The sequence below is a fragment of the Furipterus horrens genome, unplaced genomic scaffold (assembly GCF_987537825.1).
Source record: "Furipterus horrens unplaced genomic scaffold, mFurHor1.1.pri manual_scaffold_11, whole genome shotgun sequence".
Taxonomy (NCBI): Eukaryota; Metazoa; Chordata; class Mammalia; order Chiroptera; family Furipteridae; genus Furipterus; species Furipterus horrens.
In genome coordinates this window covers 50,771,731-50,793,131 of record NW_028327181.1, presented here as the reverse complement: position 1 = coordinate 50,793,131, position 21,401 = coordinate 50,771,731, and the positions used below count along the sequence as shown (strand labels likewise).

Below are 21,401 nucleotides of genomic sequence, written 5' to 3'. Positions count from 1 at the left end.
CTAAGAAATTGTTTAAAGAATAATAAACTAAATCTGAAGAGAACTGGGGACAAAAAACTAATAAATATAAAAGCTGAAATCAGTAGAAATATAAACAAAAAATATATCATAGTAAGCATAAATAATTATAAATGTTGGTTTTTTGTAAAGACAAGTCCATTGTAAGCTTGATTAATGGGGAAAAAGGTAAAAGTATTAAGATTAGAAATTACATAGAAGATATACAGTAGATATAGAAAAGACTAAAACAGAAGAGAACATTAACAATTTTTTTCTTGTTATTCTATTACAGTTGTCCCATTTTTCCCCCTTTGCCCTTCTCTGCCCAGACCACACCCCGCTCCCATAGTCCATCCCCACACTGTTGTCCATGACCATGTCATTTATACATGTTCTTTGACTAGTACATTTAATTAAATGACATGTGAAAAACTAGAAAAAGTAGATGACCTCCTAAAAAATATATAAATTAACAAAATTTACTCAATAATAGAAACAAACTAATAAACTAATTAAAAATAGTAACAGAACAAAAAAATTCCAAAATAATTTTTTAAAAATCACCTCTCAATTTATTTTATGGAGTCAGAAAATCTTGATATCAATATTTATGTAGAATCAAAAACAATAGCTCAATTTCACTTATTAAAATATAGATTCAGAAACTCTTAATAAAATATCAGTAAATAAAATCCAGCAGCAGCTAAAAAGAATAATACATTTTGACCAAGTAGAATCTACTCCAGGAATGTAAGGATAGATCAGTTATTTTTTAAGTATTAATATAAAGAATTGATAAATTAGAAAAGAAAATTATTTGATTAATCAATAGATGCTAATTTTTACAATTGTAAGCAAAATAGGAATAGAAGGAAACCCCTTAAATAAGAAAAATACTCTTTACCTAAAGTCAAAAGGGAAAAGAAAGCATTCTTAATGATGAGAAACTAAAGCCATTTGTATTAAAATCAAGTATAAGTCAGGGAGACCTATTATCAACATTATTATTCAGCATTACTTGGTGAGATTCTGGAAAATGCAGCCGACAAGAAAATGAAATGCCTGGTATAAATTGGGGAAAGGAGAAAATTTATTTTTTTATTCATTATACAACTTTTACCTAAAAAAATCAAGAAGCAATATTAGAAAATCACTAGAATTAATAAGAAAATGTATTAAAGGTAAATAATTACAAAATAAATGCATAAAATTTGGTAGCTTTTCTTTATACTAATGGTAGCCAGTTAAAAATGGAAATACAGAAAAAAAAATCTCATGCACAACAACAGTAAAAACTATATGTTTAGGAATAGATTTGCCAAAGAGATATATTAAAAACAATATAAAAATTTATTAAAAAACATAAAACAATATATGAATAAATAAAGACCTGCCATATTATTCACTGGGAAAGCTTAATATAATAAAAATTAATTTTATCTATAAAAGATATAAATTTCATATAATGCCAATTAAAATCACACTGAGCCTTCTCTCAAAGCCTGCATTTGAAAGATTTTTCTGGGCTGCAATTACAAAGGATGGAAACATTACCTAAAAAGTTTTTATGTATTTCCATCATGTTACAGTTGCCTGTTGAAATGACTGACTTGGTCCCTTATCACGTAAAAAGCCAGTTCCGTCAGGTTTTGTTGTTGTTTTGCTATTGTTGTTTTTACAAGGAGCCCAGGGTAGCACCTTGGGCACTGTCAAATGTTTGGTAGAATAGAATACAAAACCAGTGCTGACCCATGTTTTTATTTACACCTCTTCTGAATGTTAGAGCCAACAGGGAACAGCTGTGTTACGAGACAAAATAAAGACTGATGGTGAAATAGAAAATAAGATACCTGTGGTTGCTTCCAGGCTTGTTCTCCTCCATCATGCGGGAGCTTGCCAGCATTTCCCATGATGGGCCCAAGTGGATTTTACTGGATGGCGACATAGACCCAATGTGGATCGAGTCTCTGAACACTGTCATGGATGACAACAAGGTAACAAAAGGAAGAAAGGGAACCCCCACATCATCCCAAATCATCTATGGAACCCGTCCCCCAGGCACATTCGGAAATCTTGATTCCACACAAGGGCTCATCCTGAGTAAGGAATTATTGCTGCTATCTTTCTCTTACAAAATGTTCCAGCTTTACTGAGATATAATTGCCATGTAACATTGTGTAAGTTTAAGGTGTGCAACATGGTGATTTGCAATACTCATATACTGAAAAATAATTACCATAACAAAGTTAGTGAACACCTCCATCACCTCGCATGATTACCTGTGTGTGTATGTGTGTGGTGGGAACTTTTAAGATCTACTCTCTTAGCAACTTCCAAGTATGAAATACAGTGTTGTGAACTGTAGTCACCGTGCGGTACATTACATCCTCAGAATTATTCGTTTTATAAGTAGGAGTTTGCACCCTTTGACCACGACACCCACATCCTCCACCCACCACACCACACCCATCCCCCACAGGCCCTGATCTACTCTCTCTTTCTCTGCTTTTTTTTTTAAATTCCACATATAAGTGAAGTCATACACTACTCATCTTTCTCTGTCTGACTTCTTTCACGTAACAAAACATTCTTCAAGTCCATCCATGTTGTCACAAATGGCAGGATTTCCTTCTTTTTATGGCTGAATAATATTTTGTGGCATATATATATATATATATTTGCCACACCTTCTTACCATTTACCCAATGGGCACTTGGGTTGTTGCCATGACTTGGCGATTGTAACTAATAATCCACATGAACATGGGAAGTGCAGGTACCTCTACAAGGTCCTGATTTCATATATTACCAGTGTCTTCAATAGTCATCTAAGAACTGATTCATCCAGGTGAGCAGCTTTCACTTCCCTGAGAGCCATCACTCTCACCATTTTTAGCTCCGTTATCATTTCCTTCAGAACCTTCTGCACATTGATTGTTAAAGCTTAAAGGAGTGTTAAGTCATTTATTAAATTTTTACTTTTTCCCTTTTTTATAAATAAGATAACTGAGGATCAGAAACTAAGCCTGACAAACACCAGCAGTGGTGACAAATCTTTATCCATGGAGAATACTGTATATTTGGTTTGGCTCAGTGGATTGAGCGTCGGCCTGCGAGCTAAGTGTCGCTGGTTCGATCTTCCAGTCAGGGCACATCAGAGAAGGAAAACTCTGACTCCAAAAAACCTCCGCTGCCTTGCAGCATACCTCTTCAGGGGAAAGGCTAAGGGAGTAAACCCCGACAGAAAATCCGGAGCCAGAGTCCCTAAGGCGGTTTGACGTTGTAGTCAACACCGGCAACTCCTGCGGCGCACCTGAAGCCAAGCTGTATTGACTCCGTCTTTCCCTTGGACCCTTCAGCTGCGAAGAGAGGGGGGTCTGCTGCATGGGCAACAGCAGACCCTCCATATCACCCTGCCCAGGCTCTGTAGCTTCAGCTTCACTGGAGAGGACACTCCAGCGTCATCGCAAGATGTCCATTCAACACGGGAGGAGACAGATACCGTGTCACTCCCGAGTTGGACTGCACAGCCATTCTTGGCGGTGCAGATAGACTCTTAAGAAGCTACACCATCGTCTCTCGAGACGGACGGCTGCCGATGACGACGACGACGACGACGATATATGATGAAAAGTAATCAACAAAATGGCCAATGGGAATGCTTATAAATAAATGTTTACATAAAAGGGAATCCAAATTTACATGAAATTTTTAAAATGCCTACTCTCAAAAAAAAAAAAAACCCAGAAAAACTAACTGCCAATAAAGTTGTTGTTAAGCTAGTAGCTGCTTCTAAACTTGTTCAGAAAGCACATCCAGATTATAAGTTTTATGATGATTTCAACATTTATAGATTCATAAGAATAAATGTATGCTCTTCCAGAAGGACAACTTTAAAAAAAAAGAACAGTAGTAATATGAAGCCTAAGCTTTGTCCTTTAATAATATTATTCCAATCTGGTCTAGTTAATTTGAATTTTTTTATTGATTTTGTTGTTACAGTAGTCCCATTTTTTTCCCTTTGCTCCCCTCTGCCCAGCACCCCCCTTCCTTCCAGCAATCCCACCCCCCCTTAGTGCATGTCCATGAGTCGTGCATATAAGTTCTTTGGTTTCACCCTTTCCTATATTATTCTTAAGTGCCCCCTGTCTGTTTTGTACCAACCAATTATGCTTCTTAATCCCCGCACCATATCCCCATTTCTCCCCCTTCCCCCTCCTATCTGATAACCCTCCAAATGATCCCCATACCTATGATTCTGTTCCTATTCTGGTTTGCTTAGTTGGATTTTGTTTTTAATTTTTAGCTTCAGTTGTTGATAGTTGTGAGTTTATTGTCGTTTTAATGTTAATAATTTTGATCTTTTTCTTAAGTAAGTCCCTTTGACATTTCATATATTAATGGCTTGGTGATGATGAACTCCTTTAGCTTTACCTTGTCTGGGAAGCACTTTATCTGCTCTTCCATTCTAAATGATAGCTTTGCTGGATAGAGTAATCTTGGTTGTAGGTCCTTGCCTTTCATCCCATTGAAATACTTCTTGCCAGTCCCTTCTTGCCTGCAAAGTTTCTTTTGAGAAATCAGCTGATAGTCTTACAGGCACTCCTTTGTAGGTAACTTTCTGCTTTTCTCTTGCTGCTTTTAAGATTCTCTCTTTATCTTTAGCCTTTGGCATTTTAATTATGATGTACCTTGGTGTGGTCCTTTTTAGGTCTAGCTTGTTTGAAATTCTCTGTGCTTCCTGGACTTGTATGTCTATTTCCTTTGCCAAATTTGGGGAGTTTTCCTTCATTATTTTTTCACATAAGCTTTCAATTTCTTGCTCTTCCTCTTCTCCTTCTGGCACCCCTATGATTTGGATGTTGACATGTTTAAAGTTGTCACAGAGGTTCCTAAATCTCTCCTCATTTTTTTCAATTCTTATTTCCATTCTGTACTGGTTGACTGTTTTTTTCTTCCTTATGTTCCAAATCATTGATTTGAACCCCAGTTTCCTTCCCTTCACCATTGGTTTGGTGTGGATTTTCCTTCATTTCATTTAGCATAACCTTCACTTCTTCCTTTATGTGTCTGTCGTACTCAAGCATATCTATCAAGCCTGTGAGCATCTTTATCACCAGTGTTTTGGTTAGCTATCCTCTTGTCTGTTAGGTTGACTATCTCCTCGTCGCTTAGTTCTCCCACTGGAACCTTGATCTGTTCCCTCTTTTGGGCCATAGCTCTCTGTCTCCTCATCTTGACAGGCTCCTGTGTTTGTTTGCCTCTGTGTCTTAGGTAGAGCTGTTGCACTTATTACCGTGTAAGGGGAAGGGCCTTAGGCATTCCTCAGTGCAGGGCGACCCATTTCACCATGTTATGGCGCTGTGTGGGGGGGAGGGGTCTGAGAGGGAACAATGCCATCTGCTTAGCACTCACCTCTTTTCCAAGCACTTCTGCCACTTCCGTTTGGGACTGGTGCCTCTCTAGCTGTTGCCCTGGCCGTCGTTCCCAGAGTGGGTGGAACTGCAGACATTCTAGGACCATGGGGGCCATTTAAACAAGCTGACTCTATTGAGAGACTGGCAGTTTCTTCCTCCACCCCAATCCCCACTGGTTTTCACAGTCAGAAGCAATGAGGCTTTATTTTCCTCAGCGCTGGAATCATGAGCTGCATGGTCTGGTCTGGTGCTGGGAGCACTCCCCAGGTGTCCCTCCTGACTTTTTAAAACATGCGACTGCACTTTCCGCCAGCCTGCCACTGCTGCTGCTGCCACCACCACATTGTAACCTCTTCACCCCAGCTCCGCCCCTCCTACCTGTCTGGATGAGTATTTCTTCTTTATATCTTTGTTGGACATTTCATGCACCTCAATTTTCTGGAACTTCTGGTTGTTTCTAGTTTTGTGGTAGTTGTAGTCCTTCTTAGTTATGGAGGGAGACACGGCGTGTCTGTCTAGGCCTCCATCTTGGCCAGGAATCACATTTGAATTATTGACTTCAATTTAAACTAACTGTTTTCCTGATTCAGTGCACAGACACGCACACACACACACACACACAGAGGTAGAGGGAATATGAAAGGAGAGAGAGTATCGTTGCAGAAAAGAGTGGTACACTTGACCCTTGAACAACACAAGTTTGAACTGCACAGGTCCTCCTAGACATAGGTTTTTCAATTGACTTGCTCAGTTCAAACATGGTTTAAAGAGTTTACTGGCAGCTGGGAACCAGTATACATGGAATGCTGACATAAGTTATATGCAGATTTTTGACTGCATGGCCCATCGGCACCCATAATCCCTGTGTTGTTCAACAGTTATCTATAATCACGAAGAAGAAAATAATCATCCATAGTCCCCACCGGAAGAAATCAGCCAAATCTCCAGCACATGGCTGCACATTCTTCTTCCCACCTGACTTGGCCTTTCCTATTGTCTCCAGGTGTTGACCCTGGCAAGCAACGAGAGGATCCCTCTGAATCCCACAATGAGGCTCCTCTTTGAGATCAGCCACCTGCGCACGGCCACGCCAGCCACTGTCTCCAGGGCAGGTATGGCATAAGAAGGTAAAAACCCAAAACAAAAACCAAAAAATGGAAGATTGATGCTTCTAGCATTTTATATGGTGTCACTGGCTCTGAGGGAAGCTCCAAACAGGAGGCAGACATCCATCACCCTAAACTCTGGCCTAATGTGCAGTTCTAATCCACATGCACGAGGGTGGTAAGTGTCCCAAGGCCAGACCCATGTGATTTTCTTCATTCAGAAATGGCATGGGAATGGAAAGGAAATGATCTGTGGGCTGGACACTGTCCTCTGATGGAAGTGCCTCAACTTAGGCTACTTTTTGCTTCCACACCAATGGAGACCATGGAGCACCGCCATTCCCACTCCATCCTGGGGGACTAAGAACTGCTGCCTTTAACCAAATTCTCAGCAGAGATAAGAGGATAAAGAGAGCTTGTTTGATCTGCCATAATATCAGATTCTCTTTCAAGGGCCTGTGTTGAGAAGGTAAAACACAGGTCCAAAAAATTCTCTCTCAGACCCTGTATTTATTACCTAGGGCTGCCTTAACAAATTATCATAACCCTTGTGGCTTTTAAAATGACAGAAATTTACTCTCTCACAGTTTTGAAAGTCAGGCATTTGAAATCAAAGCACCAGCCTTCTAGGAGAGAACACTTTCTGGCATCTCCCAGCTCAGGGGTTCCTCATATTGTGGCCCCATGACTCCAGCCTCTACCTCCGTCCCCCCAAGCCTTCGCCTCTGTGTGTCCTTTCTCTTCCATCTCCTGTAAGGACACTTGTAAGTGTTCCACTCAGATGATCCAGGGTGGTCTCATCTCAAGACCCTTAACTTAGTTACATATGCAAAAGCCCTTTTTCCAAATAAGTTCACATTCATGGGTTCTAGGGATTAGAACACAGACACACCCTTCTGAGGCCACCACTCAGTCCACTGTACACTTCTACACTATGACAACTATTTCAAGTCAATCACAGCCCTCTTTTTTCCGGAGCTAAGGAGTCCTGGCCTTGGGGTCCTTCCCCACACTGCTTTCCATTTGCTGCTATCAGCCCATCAGAGTTGCTCCTAATAGCAAAGCCATTTGACCTCTCAGATCTTGGCAAGATCCCTGTTGCTTTTAAGTCTGGTCTTCCATATATTTTCTAAGCAGATAAAATAACTCTGGGGTTGGAACTATACTGACATTTGTGGAAAATTCACTGAACAATATTCCCTGTGCTCCCAGGGATCCTGTACATCAACCCAGCAGACCTGGGATGGAACCCTCCCGTCAGCAGCTGGATTGACAAAAGGGAAATCCAGACAGAGAGAGCCAACCTAACCATCCTGTTTGACAAGTATCTTCCAGCCTGCTTAGATACACTCCGAACCAGGTAGGCCAAGAAATACAGAAGGTAGCAAGTTAAAGCAGCAATAAAAAGCCTGTGGGCTCACACCTTATGTCCCACTGATGTTCTTTCTGTCCTGTCCCTGAAGTCAGATGTCCCTAAAGCATTCCACTCCAGGCATGGCAGATGGCAAAGGAAAACACACATTAGATTGACCATGGCTGCCTATTGTCTATTCAGGCAGGAAATAAGATGCATTAAGACAAGGAAGATTTAAAGTGCCTTTTGTGAGCACCACATGGGTATGTTTGAAGAAGGCTATAAATTGCAATATCAGATAACAGTTCAGAGATTCTTCAGTTTGCAGGGCACGCAGTTGGCCCTCTTTCAGGCCAGATCAACAGACCTTGAGGTGAAAATGACACCTGTCAGTGACCCGTGGGGCTCACTTCCCATTTCTGGCTGTGTATGTTCATGGCCCAGATAGTGCAGAATCAGATATAGTTCATTATTTGACCGGTCCTGCCCCTCTGGACACTGAGTTCACTTTCCCCCTTATGGGTTTGCAAAAATAAAAGCAACAAACCCTGACCACTTATCATCTCCTCAAAAGATTCATTACTGTTAAACAAAAGGATGCTTATTATAGCAAGACTATTACATGTCTGCAGAGAAAAGTTCCAATGTTTGGAACCTGTTTTTGTTGTGCACTGTCTTTTCTTGCCAGTTGGTGCATCGTTCTATGAGTCAGGCACCCGGCCCAGTAGTTCAGCCAAGCTCAACCATCAGGGGCTGGTGCTGTGAAGGAAGGCGAGGTGACTCAGAGATCCATCGTTCCTGACGATTCAACAGCCAAGGGTCAGGACCGTTTTTCCCAGAAATGAAGTCCATCACTAAAAGTGAGGCTTGGCTCCTTATCCCTTGGTTGATCAAACATAGGATGGAGAGTCGTTTGCAAGTGTGAAGGAAGAAAGTTCCAGTGCAAGGGCCTGAGGCGCTCTCATCTCACCGGCCCTGCCCCTCCCCCATCACAATCCACCTTATTGAGGATTAATTTTATCTAACTGAAAACTGAGCTGCAATTGAGGAGTTTACATAGTGGTATATTTTTAGATATTTAAACATTTATTAATTTTGATTTTGTAATTTTTATATTTTGGCATCAATGATTATGTTTCCAAATGTCAACGTTTTCATAAACCTTTGAAAAACCTTTATCCCCTTGTGGCCTGTAAGCTCTATGGTCTTGGAATCCCAATGGGATAGAGCAGCCTTGGCGGCAGGCAGTGTCTAAAAGGACAGACAATATTGGTTAGTGTCACAAAGGGACAGGGGTTGCAAAGAGTTAAAATGCCACTAAGACACTCGCCAGGTGTATCCTCTGACTAAAGGTTAGGCTATTTCCCACTCCGGGAGTTCAGAACAAGAGAAGCCAAACTCTTGTCAATTTGTGTGTGAGTGTGTGTGTGTGTACACATGAGTGTTCATGAGCATGCCTCTGAAACAGGCTTTGAATCTCTGTATTAAGTCTACACAGAGACAACTCTTGCCTAATTTATGAACTCTAGGGTTATCAAGAAAAAAAGCATAGCTGTCTCTTGTAGTGCCTGCTCTGTGTGTCATTTCATTGAACTCCCACAGCATTCCTGAGGGGACTAACCATCCTGTACATACAGGAGCAGAGGTGCCATGGTGGTCCCTCAGTCACGGCTAGTTAGGAACTGGCACTTAGTTCAAAGTCTTCTATTTTATTCATCACAGCCTGGCTTTCGGTGGCCCTGGGACTAGAAGCTGTGTGATGTCAACACATTGTAATTTTTCTATTGAATGAGCAGTCCTCACAATGGGTGATGATAAATTGTCAACCAGTGGTCACTGGCACCAGTTCAATGCCAAAAGGTATCCTCAATTTGAGGTGCAGTGAGGAAGGAAACTTTTTTCGGTGCCAACAGCTCAACTGTGAAACAGCACAGCTGTGAAAATAGCACGGCTATGAGGCCGCTCTCTGGCTGGACAGCCCTGCTCTGCTCCTTGCCAGTCTGCTTTGCCCTGCGCTGGTCTGCTCTGCTCTGTGCTGGTCTGCTCTGGCTGGTGCTGGTTTACTCCACTCTGGTGAGACATCTTTGGTGTTTCAGCTCAGCTGGAGAAAAGTGAGCTCTCAGAGCCAGACGGGAGCTGGCTTACACAGAGGGAAGTCAGGTCCCCTGGTCCCTGAATGGTCCATCCTCATACAAATAAGGACTCCAAATCCTAGCAGTTTGATTGATCCAAAAGGCACTGTCCTGATTGGTCAAAAGGGAGTCACTCTAACTGGTCGGTGAAGAAGCTGATAGGGATATAGCTGTGCAGCTCTGATTGAATGGGGAAAGTCTCAGTCCTATTGGTTGAAATAGGATTCCAGGAAACCTTTACAAGGGCTGACTCGGGTGGCAGGAACGCAGTGCAGGCAGGCAGTTCGGTGTGGGCTTCTCCCTGGAGTGCAATTGGTGTGAGAGGCCCCTGTGCAGAAATGGCTGCTAGGCTCTGATTTTTCAAGTTGAGCCCAGTTAGCCACCAGGAGCCCTTCTTAGTAGGTATCTTCTTTCTCAGGGTTCAGAAAAACAACTTTGTTCCTACTGTTCTTTCAAAAACATTTTATGGGCTGGTTCTCCTCCTGCCCCGAGACGAAATCTGGGTGACTTTGCTGGTCCGTCTTCAATAACAAAGGCATCTATCTGATCACTTTTGGTCACACAATGCCTCTCTCTCTCTCTCTCTCTCTCTCTCTCTCTCTCTCTCTCTCTCTCTCTCTCTCTCTCCCCTTCTCTCTCAAAAAAAAATCCACTTAAAATGAAAGCCTCTCCCCTGTCCCCGCAGTTCAGGCTGCTCCCAGCACTCCACCTGCAGTGGGAAAGGGGACTGTCCTTGACTCCTCTTCTTCCTCTGCCAGTTGCCCCCTCACCAGCTGTAGCTTCCAGCCCCTCGGGATTGAAGAGGAACTCAGAGAAGAGAGTAAAGATTAGGAAAGGTCTCACTGAGTGGCACCACAGCTGGGGCCTTAGTTCCTTTGGAAATCTGACTCTTTCTTTAGAAGCTTTTGTGAGTTCCTTGGGCCCCTTCTCATCCCTGGGGAGCTCCCTGATGACTTTCCTTAAAGCCCGTGCCTCTCCATCCATCAGCCCAGCATTCTCGCTCTCCGTCAGCTCCTCCCGCCAGCTCCTCCGGTGGGGCCCTTAGCCAGCATCTAACGCAGCCTCATGTGCTGGAGCCCACACCCAGATTCCAGGAGGCACTCGCCCCTCCTTTGCCTTGACAAACAGGCGCAAGGCTGCCCCACCAAGCAACCTCTCTACACCCGACTGCAACAAACAAGCCTCCTCAGAGTTTTCCAGGGGTGGGCCCTTTGCCACCTCAGAGTAGTCTTATTGAAGCTTCATTCTCCAGCTCCCACCTTGGGCAGGCCCTGCCCTCCCTGTGGGGAGGGGGCACTCATTGTACATACCAAGAGCTCCCTCCAAAATTCTATATGCTAACTTCGAGCCCTCGGGTGTCTCCCACATTGATCCTCTATGCCCTTGAGAAGATGAGAAGCCAGGGCTGCAAATAGGTTGTCTGGAATCTCAGTATGAAATGTGCGCTTAGCTGGCCCTTATTGTCTTGGTGCCTCACCCAAAGCAGAGCCTGCGATGGTTCCATTCTGACTCTGTTACAATTATGTGTCAGAGAAACAAAGGACAGTCTGTCAAGGACTCCGTTTTCTCATTATTCCTGAGAGTGATGCCTAGACCAGCAATTTTCAACCCTTTCCATCTCATGGCGCACATAAACTAACTACTAAAATTCTGTGGCACACAAAGAAGTACATTATATATTTTTTGCCAATCTGACAAAAAAAATAGGTATAATTTTGATTCATTCGCACCAAATGGCTATTGTTGAGTTGGCTGTTGTCATTTTTTACTTGCCAGTACTACAGAAAAGAGGTCAGTGCCCCTGACTAAACAGTCAGGTAATGCATGTTTCAAAGATTGCTGGCCTAGATTATTAGACCAGAATTGTTGTAAAGATTGTAACTAGATTAAAAACAAACACAAACACAAAACACTGACGAGAATGGGACACTATGAAACTCTGAGGCCTAGGAAATGACTTCTAATGATGGCATTGCTCATTTTATAACAGCGAACACTGCCTCCAGGCAGCCCCCGGGAGGGCGCCACGTGGGCGGCATGCAGGAGGAATTGAGGGTGTGGGTACGTGGTGTACTCTGTGTGTATGGTGTTAGGTCCAGCGCAACTGAGAGGAGAAACAACAGGAGACCAGGCCATGAGTCTAAAAGATTTATTTGGCCAGCTGCACAGGCTGGCTGAGACCAGGAAGGCAGGCGTTTTTAAAGGGGTAAGGGAGAAGGGATTTGAAGGGACTCTCTGTTGATAGCTTTGGGGGAGTTGGCTCTGAAAACAGAGAGGCTTACTAAAGCAGAAAGGTTACTAAATTCTTTGCCAGCAGGCTAAGACATCTTTGAAGGACACAGGCCATCGCTGGCATCAGTTGTTACTATAGGGGCAGCAGATTTATTGGGGGCTAGACAGTCCCTGACACCAGCAGTTACCATAGGGGTTTGCTAAAACCAGACCTGGATTCCCAGAACTCAAGTGTTATGCCTAAGACATGGTGGAGGGATTAGAGTGTCGGTGTGTGCATGTGTGTGTGCGCATGCACATGTGCTCCTGCTCCCGTGGGCATAGATGTACCTTGGTGCATCTCTGGATATCTGCTTTGCAGTCAAGACCTCCAAAATCAAGATTAAAAGTACAAAACCAGGCCACAATGAAGTCACAGAGGTACATTTTTGGAAGAGGAACTCTAACAAGTAAATCATGATGGTATAAAATAGCCATCTATCCTGGCCCAATCTTTCCCGCAGCTAAGACTCCGGCCCCAGAGGAAATGCTTTCAATGTGTTTTAATTGACAGAACTCCTCTGAGCTGAAGTTGTGGAGGCTCAGAATTACACCTACCATGACTTTGCTGCTTTGACAATTGAAGAAACTGTGAAAGGAATGAAACTACTGAGACATTTAGTCATTTGGTCGCAGCTGCCTACATTCCCAAGGACTGAGAGGGGATCATGGATGCTCAGGGAGGGAAGAGGAGCAGGGAGGGCATCACAGGAAAGGAATATCCTCAGGAGCACTCGGGGCCCTTACTTCTTTACGAAGGGAGCTGACCCCCAAACAGCTGATGAGAATAAAGGTTTAAGGAGCACCATGGTCCTCTGGGTTCCCGAAGAGCTTGACAGATCATGAGCCCACCCAACCCAAGTGGGGTCCATAGCTACCCAACAGTGCCTCTAGGATGGACAATCAAGTGTTTCAGGACACATCCGGGTCTCTCTGCAGATTTAAGAGGATAATTCCAGTCCCAGAGCAGAGCATGGTTCAGACGCTGTGCCACCTTCTCGAGTGTCTCCTGGCCAAGGAGAACATCCCGGCAGACTGCCCCAAGGAAATCCATGAGCTTTATTTTGTGTTTGCTGCCATCTGGGCTTTCGGCGGAGCAATGATCCAAGATCAGGTAAGAGGATGTATTGAGGGTTAACAGTCACATTCAAGTCCACAGTGGCAAAAACTAGTCTTCCAGAGAAGGTGTGAAAGATAGGACAGCTGAATGTCAGGATTAATGTGAAAGCATCAAACTGTGTAGATATCGATCCGTTGCTCTGCTAAAGACACCAGTCCCCACAGACGGGCCCTATGGCATGAGACACAAGATTGGAATGTATTTGGAGCTGTCACTTTTCAAGTTAGTGACCATATTCTCAATTGCATGGGGAGCGGCAGTGTTTGAGTTTCAACAGCTAGAGGTATGAGTACAGAACTGTTCACGGTGAGGTGTGTTTCACAGGCAAAATGGTATTGTGCTATGAAAGCTTGAGTAAGAAGACTCTCTTTAGCCTTCTAAATATTTTCCAGAACAACCATGTACCACTTTTTTACCAGGCCAGCTTAAGTATCCTGTCCCCATCCTCTGAAAGGCAGATCTGTTCATAGAAGGCTGGACTGAACCAGGGTGGTATCTAGCCCACGGTATTGGCCACTGTAGCTTCATGCTTTTCGCGGGAAGTGATGTGGGCTTGGAGTACCTTGACACCCTAGTCCCTAAAACTTCCTGCATTCCCATCCTTGCTCTTTACTCATTTCCTCCATATAAATAACATATTCAAAATTATGCAGATCAGTCTTTTACAACTGACTCTAGCAGTCAGAAATGTCATTAGAGGTTAAGAACACAGACTCTAAATTTGAACTGTAGCTCTGCCACTTACTATCTAGGGGACACTGGCAAGTAACTTACCTCTCTCCACCTTAGTCTGCCCATGCCTACAAAGCAGATGGGGGTGGCGACCGTGAGGCTGGTTGTGAGGATTAAAGGAATTCTGTTCTACTTGCCCAACATAAATAAAGGCAAAGCACTTAGAATGGAGTTGGCCCATGTATGTGCTTATTATTAATATTCTCCTCAATACTCAGATTTAGAATATTTAGAAACTTAATATAACTATTCCGTTTCATAGTAAGTGTCTAGTGCCTCTCTCACAACAGAGCATTAAACCAAGCTACAGATGCGGCAGAGTTATGGTATACTCTTTCTGGTCTGGGTTCATCGTGGGCCCCTCTGAATAGGGAGGCAAAAAGTTTCAACCTCCTAGGGCAAAGCTGTGTTCTAAGAATGCAAAGTGGAGGTGAGCTGGAAGAGTTAAGAATTAATTTGTCTATTTTCACAGGCTCTGGTTGTAACATCCACCGCACCTCTCATCCTCTCCTAACAGGTTCCTGAGTGCTCAGAATTCAGAAAGCAATTCTCACAGGCTCTGGGGACATGTGCTTTCCTCTCTCGCCCTCCCCCCTCCCCCTCCTCCGCCCCTCCCCCTTTCCTTCCCCCTCCCCCTTTCCCTCTCCCTCTCCACAGCTCCATGCTTATGGGAAAAGGGTGATCTCTGAGGGTGAGAGGATGCCTGGACTGGGAGTTTGACATGTGGGAATTTCATCCTGTCTGATGCACAGCCCTCGGAGCTTCTTTGACATGTTCACTGTTCCCCTTTGAGGCAAGGGGGCAGGAGCCCAGCAGGACGGATGAGGCCTCGCGGGAAAGCACGGGGATCCAGGCTGCACTGGTTACTGCTGTCCGTCCATGCAGAGCCTGTCCTTGGGCTGCGGCCGCATCTATCAGACAGCGACCCGTGCTGGGCCCCTCTCCCATGCTGGGCAGAGCAAGCGGTGGGGTAGCAAGAGAAAGATACCAGTCGATTTTTTCTTTCTCGGTATAGAAAAATGTAAATCCTCTCAGCTCTTTAAAAGCCCAGGAGAGAGCCGGCCTCTAGGCGCTCGGGCCCTGGGCCCTGGGAGCGGCGGGCGGCCCCTGCTGGCACGGGGCGAGGACGAGGGAGAAGCTTTCAGCAGCAGGACGCGCCCGAACCCCTCCTCCCGCATTCACGCCTAACCACCAAAACCGTGCTCCGAACGGAAAAGTGATAAGTTGGCCAAGATATTTACATCGGAAACACCAATGGGGCTAACATTTTAAAAAGCCAAGCAGAAATACAAAATACAGCCCATACCGAGTAGACAGCCCAGCGATGATCATGGGGGAAGGGGGAGTGCTGGCTAAATACTTGACAGAAATTGCAGGAGATGGTCTCTCAGAAGCAAACGATCTCTCAGAGAGCATGGGATTGGGAAATCGAAAACCTGTGTTCAGCTACCACGTCTGCCGTGTGCTTCTAGAGGTATAACCTCTGGAGCTTTTGTCTTTTTTCAGATATAAAATAGGAATGATTTTCATCAGCCAGTAAAACCTAGAGCATTTTAAAGATTAAGTGAGGTGATGTTTTGTTCACAACTCAGCCACGCTATGCAATACAGCCTTAGTGTCACCAAGCTCAGAGGGCAGGAAGGGGACCAGGAAATTGTCAGAATCCAAAGGAGAGGAGGATTTCAGAAGCAGCCTCTGTATTATCGAGGTCTGTGCTGAGGAGATGCCCGATGGTTAAGCAGAGAAAGGGCCGTGGGATGGTTCAGCAAAGGGAACTCAGTCTTGACAGTGTCCATTTATAGTAGAAAGTGGGCTGCCCAGAAGACCGATAGGGCTTTCTCTCTTCTGCTCCCAGATTTTAAAATTTCAGCCCTTGGAGGAACCTTAGGAATTTTCTTTTCGAGGATCCACATTTTACAGATGAGCAAACTGAAGCACAGCAAGCAGGAATTGCCCTGTGGTTATGTACTGACTCCTTCTGGGGCCTCTTATTCACCCCACCTCGACCATGCACCCAGGTGTCTCGGCCACCACCTCATTCATTCCGTCCCCGGCTGCTGTCCTGGGCATGCCAAGTTTCAGGAGTCGGCCTGTCTCTGCGAGACTTCTTGGCCACACTGGCCCGTCTGTGGCCCTGGGCTCTCTCCTCTGTGTTCTTGTAATCTCCCTCCCTCCCCTCCACCCGCCATGGCCCTGTGCTGCGCCCGTGCCAGGGACGCTCAGCTGTGTGGTCAGACAGGCACTCATACAAGTTCAAGGGAGGCCCTGCCAGCTGTGCCTGGCCCAGGGCTGGTCCACCGCAGACAAGCATCTCTCCTGGCAGAGCTGGTCCCTCAGGCAGACCCACACGAGCAGGAGCACTGCGTCCCCTGCCCCGACCCTCTGCTTGATGCCAGGACAGCCTGTCCAGGTTTCTCAGGCTCTGAGAGCCTTGACAGATACCTGCTTTGTTTTGGCAGCTTGTGGACCAGCGGGCGGAGTTCAGCAAATGGTGGCTGGCCGAGTTCAAGACGGTCAAGTTTCCTTCCCAGGGAACCATCTTTGACTATTACATAGATCCAGAGACCAAGAAATTTGAACCATGGTCCAAACTCATCCCCAAGTTTGAGCTTGACCCTGAGATGCCTCTGCAGGTGAGTGTGGCTGAGTGACTGAGGAAGTGCAGTCACCACAGGGGTCTGCAACGACTGGAGAAGCAGCCCCTTGTCAGTGGCCAGGAGTTTTGGCCTTGTTGGAGACTGGTCATCTCCAGCTACTCACCTTTCCAGAGGAAACTGTAGGTGCCTGAAGTCACAAGTTCCCTGCAAAAGGCCAGATAACTTAATTACCAGACCCCACTGGCAATCTGGAGTGAGGGTTGGAGGGTGGCAGGGGCAGAAGATTCTGAATATGTTAGAGGGACCACAGGGGGACAGACAGAGTCAGTAGAGGAGGGCAGACATGCTCTTTACACAGAGAATGAGTTTATAGAATGGTCTTACTGTGGGCATCAGGGAAGACCCTCCTGCCTATGGTAGTGAGATCCACCATGACAGCAGAATGCCCTCTTCTGAAATGCTCCAGAACATTCTGCGGGGCACCTGTTTCTCCCACGAGCCCCTAGTATGCTCATTGTCTTCCCATTCAGGCTTGTCTGGTGCACACGAGCGAGACCATCCGAGTGTGCTACTTCATGGAGCGGCTCATGGAGCAGCGGCGGCCGCTCATGTTGGTGGGGCCCGCGGGCACAGGCAAGTCAGTGCTGGTGGGAGCGAAGCTGGCCAGCCTCGACGCAGAGGACTACCTGGTGAAAAATGTACCGTTCAACTACTACACCACGTCCACGATGCTGCAGGGTAAGGGGCCGAGGGGGCGTGGAGGAGGGGGCCGGGGTGTCTGAGCGGCCATGTCACCTGACACAAAGTGGAGCAAAGTGGCAGGCACCTGCTCGAATGGACATGCATTTCCTCTTGCAGGAGTTCAACACAGAGCAGTTCAGCACCCTCAGGACCAAAAAACAGAAAAAAAAAAACAAAAAAACTGAAAACCCTTTGGGCTTCTGCCACCTGATGTCATTTCATTCACCCCTCACATTTTATAGACAGGGAAACTGAGTTGCAGGTGAAAATACATGAGCGCCCCAGGTCACCACCAAGCAGCAAGGCTGGCATAGCACTTCAGTCTTCCATCCATGCTGAGTCTGCTTTTCCCTGGAAGTTCACGCACTGGCCTTCTGAGGGGCCTGGACTGCAGATTCAAAGGGTTGGGACAGGTATTTCCCCTCACTGGTGTCGCTCCCTCCTGGACCCTCACTTATGGTAGGGTCTCCTTGCTTGCAGATTGGTAAATTAGTTTAATCTAAGCCATAGCTTATAACATGAAAAGTGAACCTGGCAACGTCAGGCCTTAGGCTTGCAGACATGCAGAACAGGCCTCACTTTGACCACCCCTGCTCAGCCTGGACGGTTTTTACTGATCTGGTCCTTCTGCGGCCCCTGTCCAGTGTTAGCCCCAGGGGCAGCCCTGGTATTTGCCATGTTCTGCTGTCCCCAGTCCCATGTGAGAGAGCAGTCTGTTTAAAAAGAGATATATGAAAATCCACACATATATACACTCACACATCTATGCCTACACACACACACACACACATAGATAGATAGATAGATAGACTCACACACTTAGAAAATCTCCAGAAAGACACACACAAAACTGTAAGAATTGCCCCTGGCAAGGGGAACTGGATGCTGAGTGTAGGATGAACTTTTTAAAAAATAATGCAATATTTCAATCATGCAGAATTGTACAGAAAATAACATAACAGATGCCCATGTGCCTACTACCTGGATTTTACAGATATTAGCACTTTGTCATTTTTCTGTGTATCTCAGCATTGGGGATACAGCCAATGCACCACCCCCGTCCCTTCCTCCTTCGTGCCCCTCATTAACTGGGCTGCTGAAGTTCACGGGCTTCACTCCAGACTCACACTTTTGATGCACATGTGTGCCCATAAATACACCCCGTGCTGTCTACATTTAAATGTTGAATATATAACGTACTGTAACCTCTTTTGGCAGTGTACTTTTTAAACCATTATCTGTTTAGATACACGGAGATCTGTTTCATTGATTTTCACTATTACATAAAATTCAATTGTGTGAATAAATCACAGCTTATTTATTCATTTTCCTACTAAAAAGCAGCATAATTTTCGAATATTTTCCCTTTTAAAAGCATTTTTGAGTTTTAATTGACATGTAACACATGGCACATATTAAAGTATCCAGTTTAATAAGTTTTGAAAGATAGACTCAGGAACTCATCACTACAATTGAAATAAGGAACATATCCATCACTCTGAAAGTTCCCGTGTCCCTTGGTAATCCCTCCCTCTCACTCATTTCCTACCCCATCCTGGTGCCTAGGCAACCACTGAGCTGTTTCTGTCACAATATGTTAGTTTGCATTTTCTAGAATTTTACATAATGGAATCATTCAGTATGTACTTGTTTTTGTGTGGCTTCTTTTACTCGGCATGATTTTCAGATTTATCCATGTTGTTGAGTGTATCAGTAGTTCTGTAAAACACTCAGGATGATTCCTAGCTTATACTACATGCTTAGTAAATGAAATAAAATAACTCCTAAGCCCCAAGTGCCAAAACAAAGAGAACACAAGCTAACCCCATTTTTTCTTAAAAAAGAAGTTTAACATAAACTATGCTAAACAAAAATTATGTTTTTGAAAGAAACTTTCCAACTTTCAAATGGGCAAGAACTCCACCCCTCAGGGCAGTTGATCAAGGTCTCCAGGGGGATATTCTGCAGCTCACTTATTTTTCTCAAAATCAGATTTTTTTTTTAATAGAGAAGGCAGCTGCTTGACAAACCCCGCATCTCTCTCACATGACACCCACTCCAGGGTCCCCAGTGAGTACTTCCCTAAGCACAGATTCAGACCTCCTTTAAATACAAACGGGGGTTGTGTTTCCAGGCATTCCCCTGCTCACCACTGTGGGCGGCACAGGCTGGATTTGATGTTTATAATATACCCAACCGTGCGAGTTAGTTCATTTAATCCTCCCCACCCAATGACACGCTGTCTCTGTAATGCTTTTACCTGCAAGCAGCAGGAAATGTGAGGAGAGTGACATAAACAAAACTTTCTTTCATGCAACAAGACGTTTTGAGTTGCTAATGCTGAGTCAAAGGTTTAGTGATATCAGTGCTATAATATCTATTATTCTCTTAGCCGCTCCCTCAGGGGAGCAGAAGGGCTGCTGCTCCCGCCATCACATCTGCTTTCTAAAATGGAAAAACATAAAGTAAAATAAAGGGGAGAGTTCGTGCCCATGTCAGGGAATTAGAGCTCTCCAGGAACATGGACTTACGTCTGTATCTTGCTGTTGAGAACTGCGTCATATGGCCACCAACTGGAAAGTGACTAATGAGAAGGAAGTTGTAGATGGTGTCCATCAGCATGATGACAGTCTATTTTTATAAGATGAGAAAATGAGGCTTAGAGGTTAAGCGAGTTCTCTCAAAGTCACACAATGAGTCTTATTTCAAGCTGTCTTATTTCATCAAGCGTAGTGGCCTTCCACGTTGATCAAACTGAAAGTTGTACATCTGGATTTCCATAGAAGGCTGATTTTGCTTCTGCTCATCTGATATCAGGAGCACATGGATATCTTCCCTCTGATAGTGAATAAAATAGGCACTTTAGTCAGTCACTGGAGCACTCGGACTTCAGTGGAGTCCCCTGCAACCGCTGCACAAGGCACAGATTCATGACAATTAACAACCATCTCAGCTTGAGAGGCAGAGATTGGTGCTCATTCCTGGTGCCTTCAGCCTCTCCAAATGCCACAACGCAGCGGCACCGCTTCCATTCCCTCCACTGAGGTACGAGTTCAGGACCCACCCATGGGTTTTGTCAAGGGTTAAGATGATAAAGACACTTTAAGTTATTTTTATATCTTCTGTAAAATCTCAGTAGAAAGTAATGCCCATTTTGTAGCATGATGAACCTTTCGTAAGTATTCATGATATATATGCCTTTTGGAATTTAGTAGCTGAACTTTTCTTTTTCATACGAAAGAGGAGGTAAATTTGTCCAGGATGACATGCTTATTATAATTAAACACAAATTTAGTTCTGAACTTTCTAGTAGGCAGTTCATAGAGGGCAATGTGAGACCCATTGTTATTTGGCTAAGTAACTCCACCATCTGAGATTAGGGGTACCAATAAGTGTCTTCTCCTACGTTGTTTTAGAATCCATTATAGTCTTTATTTGAATTAGTCTGTCATATGTCTCTTAAAACACTTTTAATTAAGCCTCTTCTCTTTCATTTTGAAAATATAACTTTTTAAAATAAAAGAATTTGCAATAACTCAGACAGGATACTTTACAAAGAGAAAAGGAGACTCAAAGAACCTAGTCAAGGCATCATGGGCTTATATTTGTAGTGGTGAGCGAGTGGGCCAAAGATGATGCTCTTCACTCTTCTGAATTCTCTTCCCACCCAACTGCAATTTGAATTATTAGTTCAACAAATACATGAGTGCTTAATTATACTAATTAGAGAGAAGAGCAAGTGTCTGGGTCTTTGCGTAAAACGAATCTTCATAGCCCGTTCATTGAAAGTTTACTGTTGGACAGGATTGTAAGAGATCTGATCAAACTTTCAGCCCCCAAGGAGCACTGACTTACGTTATCACAGGTAGATGATGCTTGTCTGCTTGCCTAATGTCTTCCAAAAAGGGGATTTAATTCCAAAATTAAATTTC

At 44.5% G+C, this 21,401-nt stretch overlaps 1 protein-coding gene across 2 annotated transcripts in view; it reads left to right on the top strand.

Annotated features, from left to right (window-relative positions):
- Positions 1-21,401, top strand: part of DNAH9 (dynein axonemal heavy chain 9) — a 303,753-nt gene that overhangs the window by 147,001 nt on the left and 135,351 nt on the right. Inside the window, exons 33-38 of one of the 2 annotated variants that reach the window (XM_090290843.1) lie at positions 1,867-1,994; positions 6,420-6,528; positions 7,735-7,882; positions 13,219-13,393; positions 16,591-16,764; positions 17,259-17,466. In XM_090290843.1, the coding sequence (XP_090146969.1) occupies positions 1,867-1,994; positions 6,420-6,528; positions 7,735-7,882; positions 13,219-13,393; positions 16,591-16,764; positions 17,259-17,466 (942 nt within the window). Of the gene's footprint in view, positions 1-1,866; positions 1,995-6,419; positions 6,529-7,734; positions 7,883-13,218; positions 13,394-16,590; positions 16,765-17,258; positions 17,467-21,401 lie in introns of those variants that run through there. The other variant, XM_090290844.1, reaches the window with a different exon arrangement.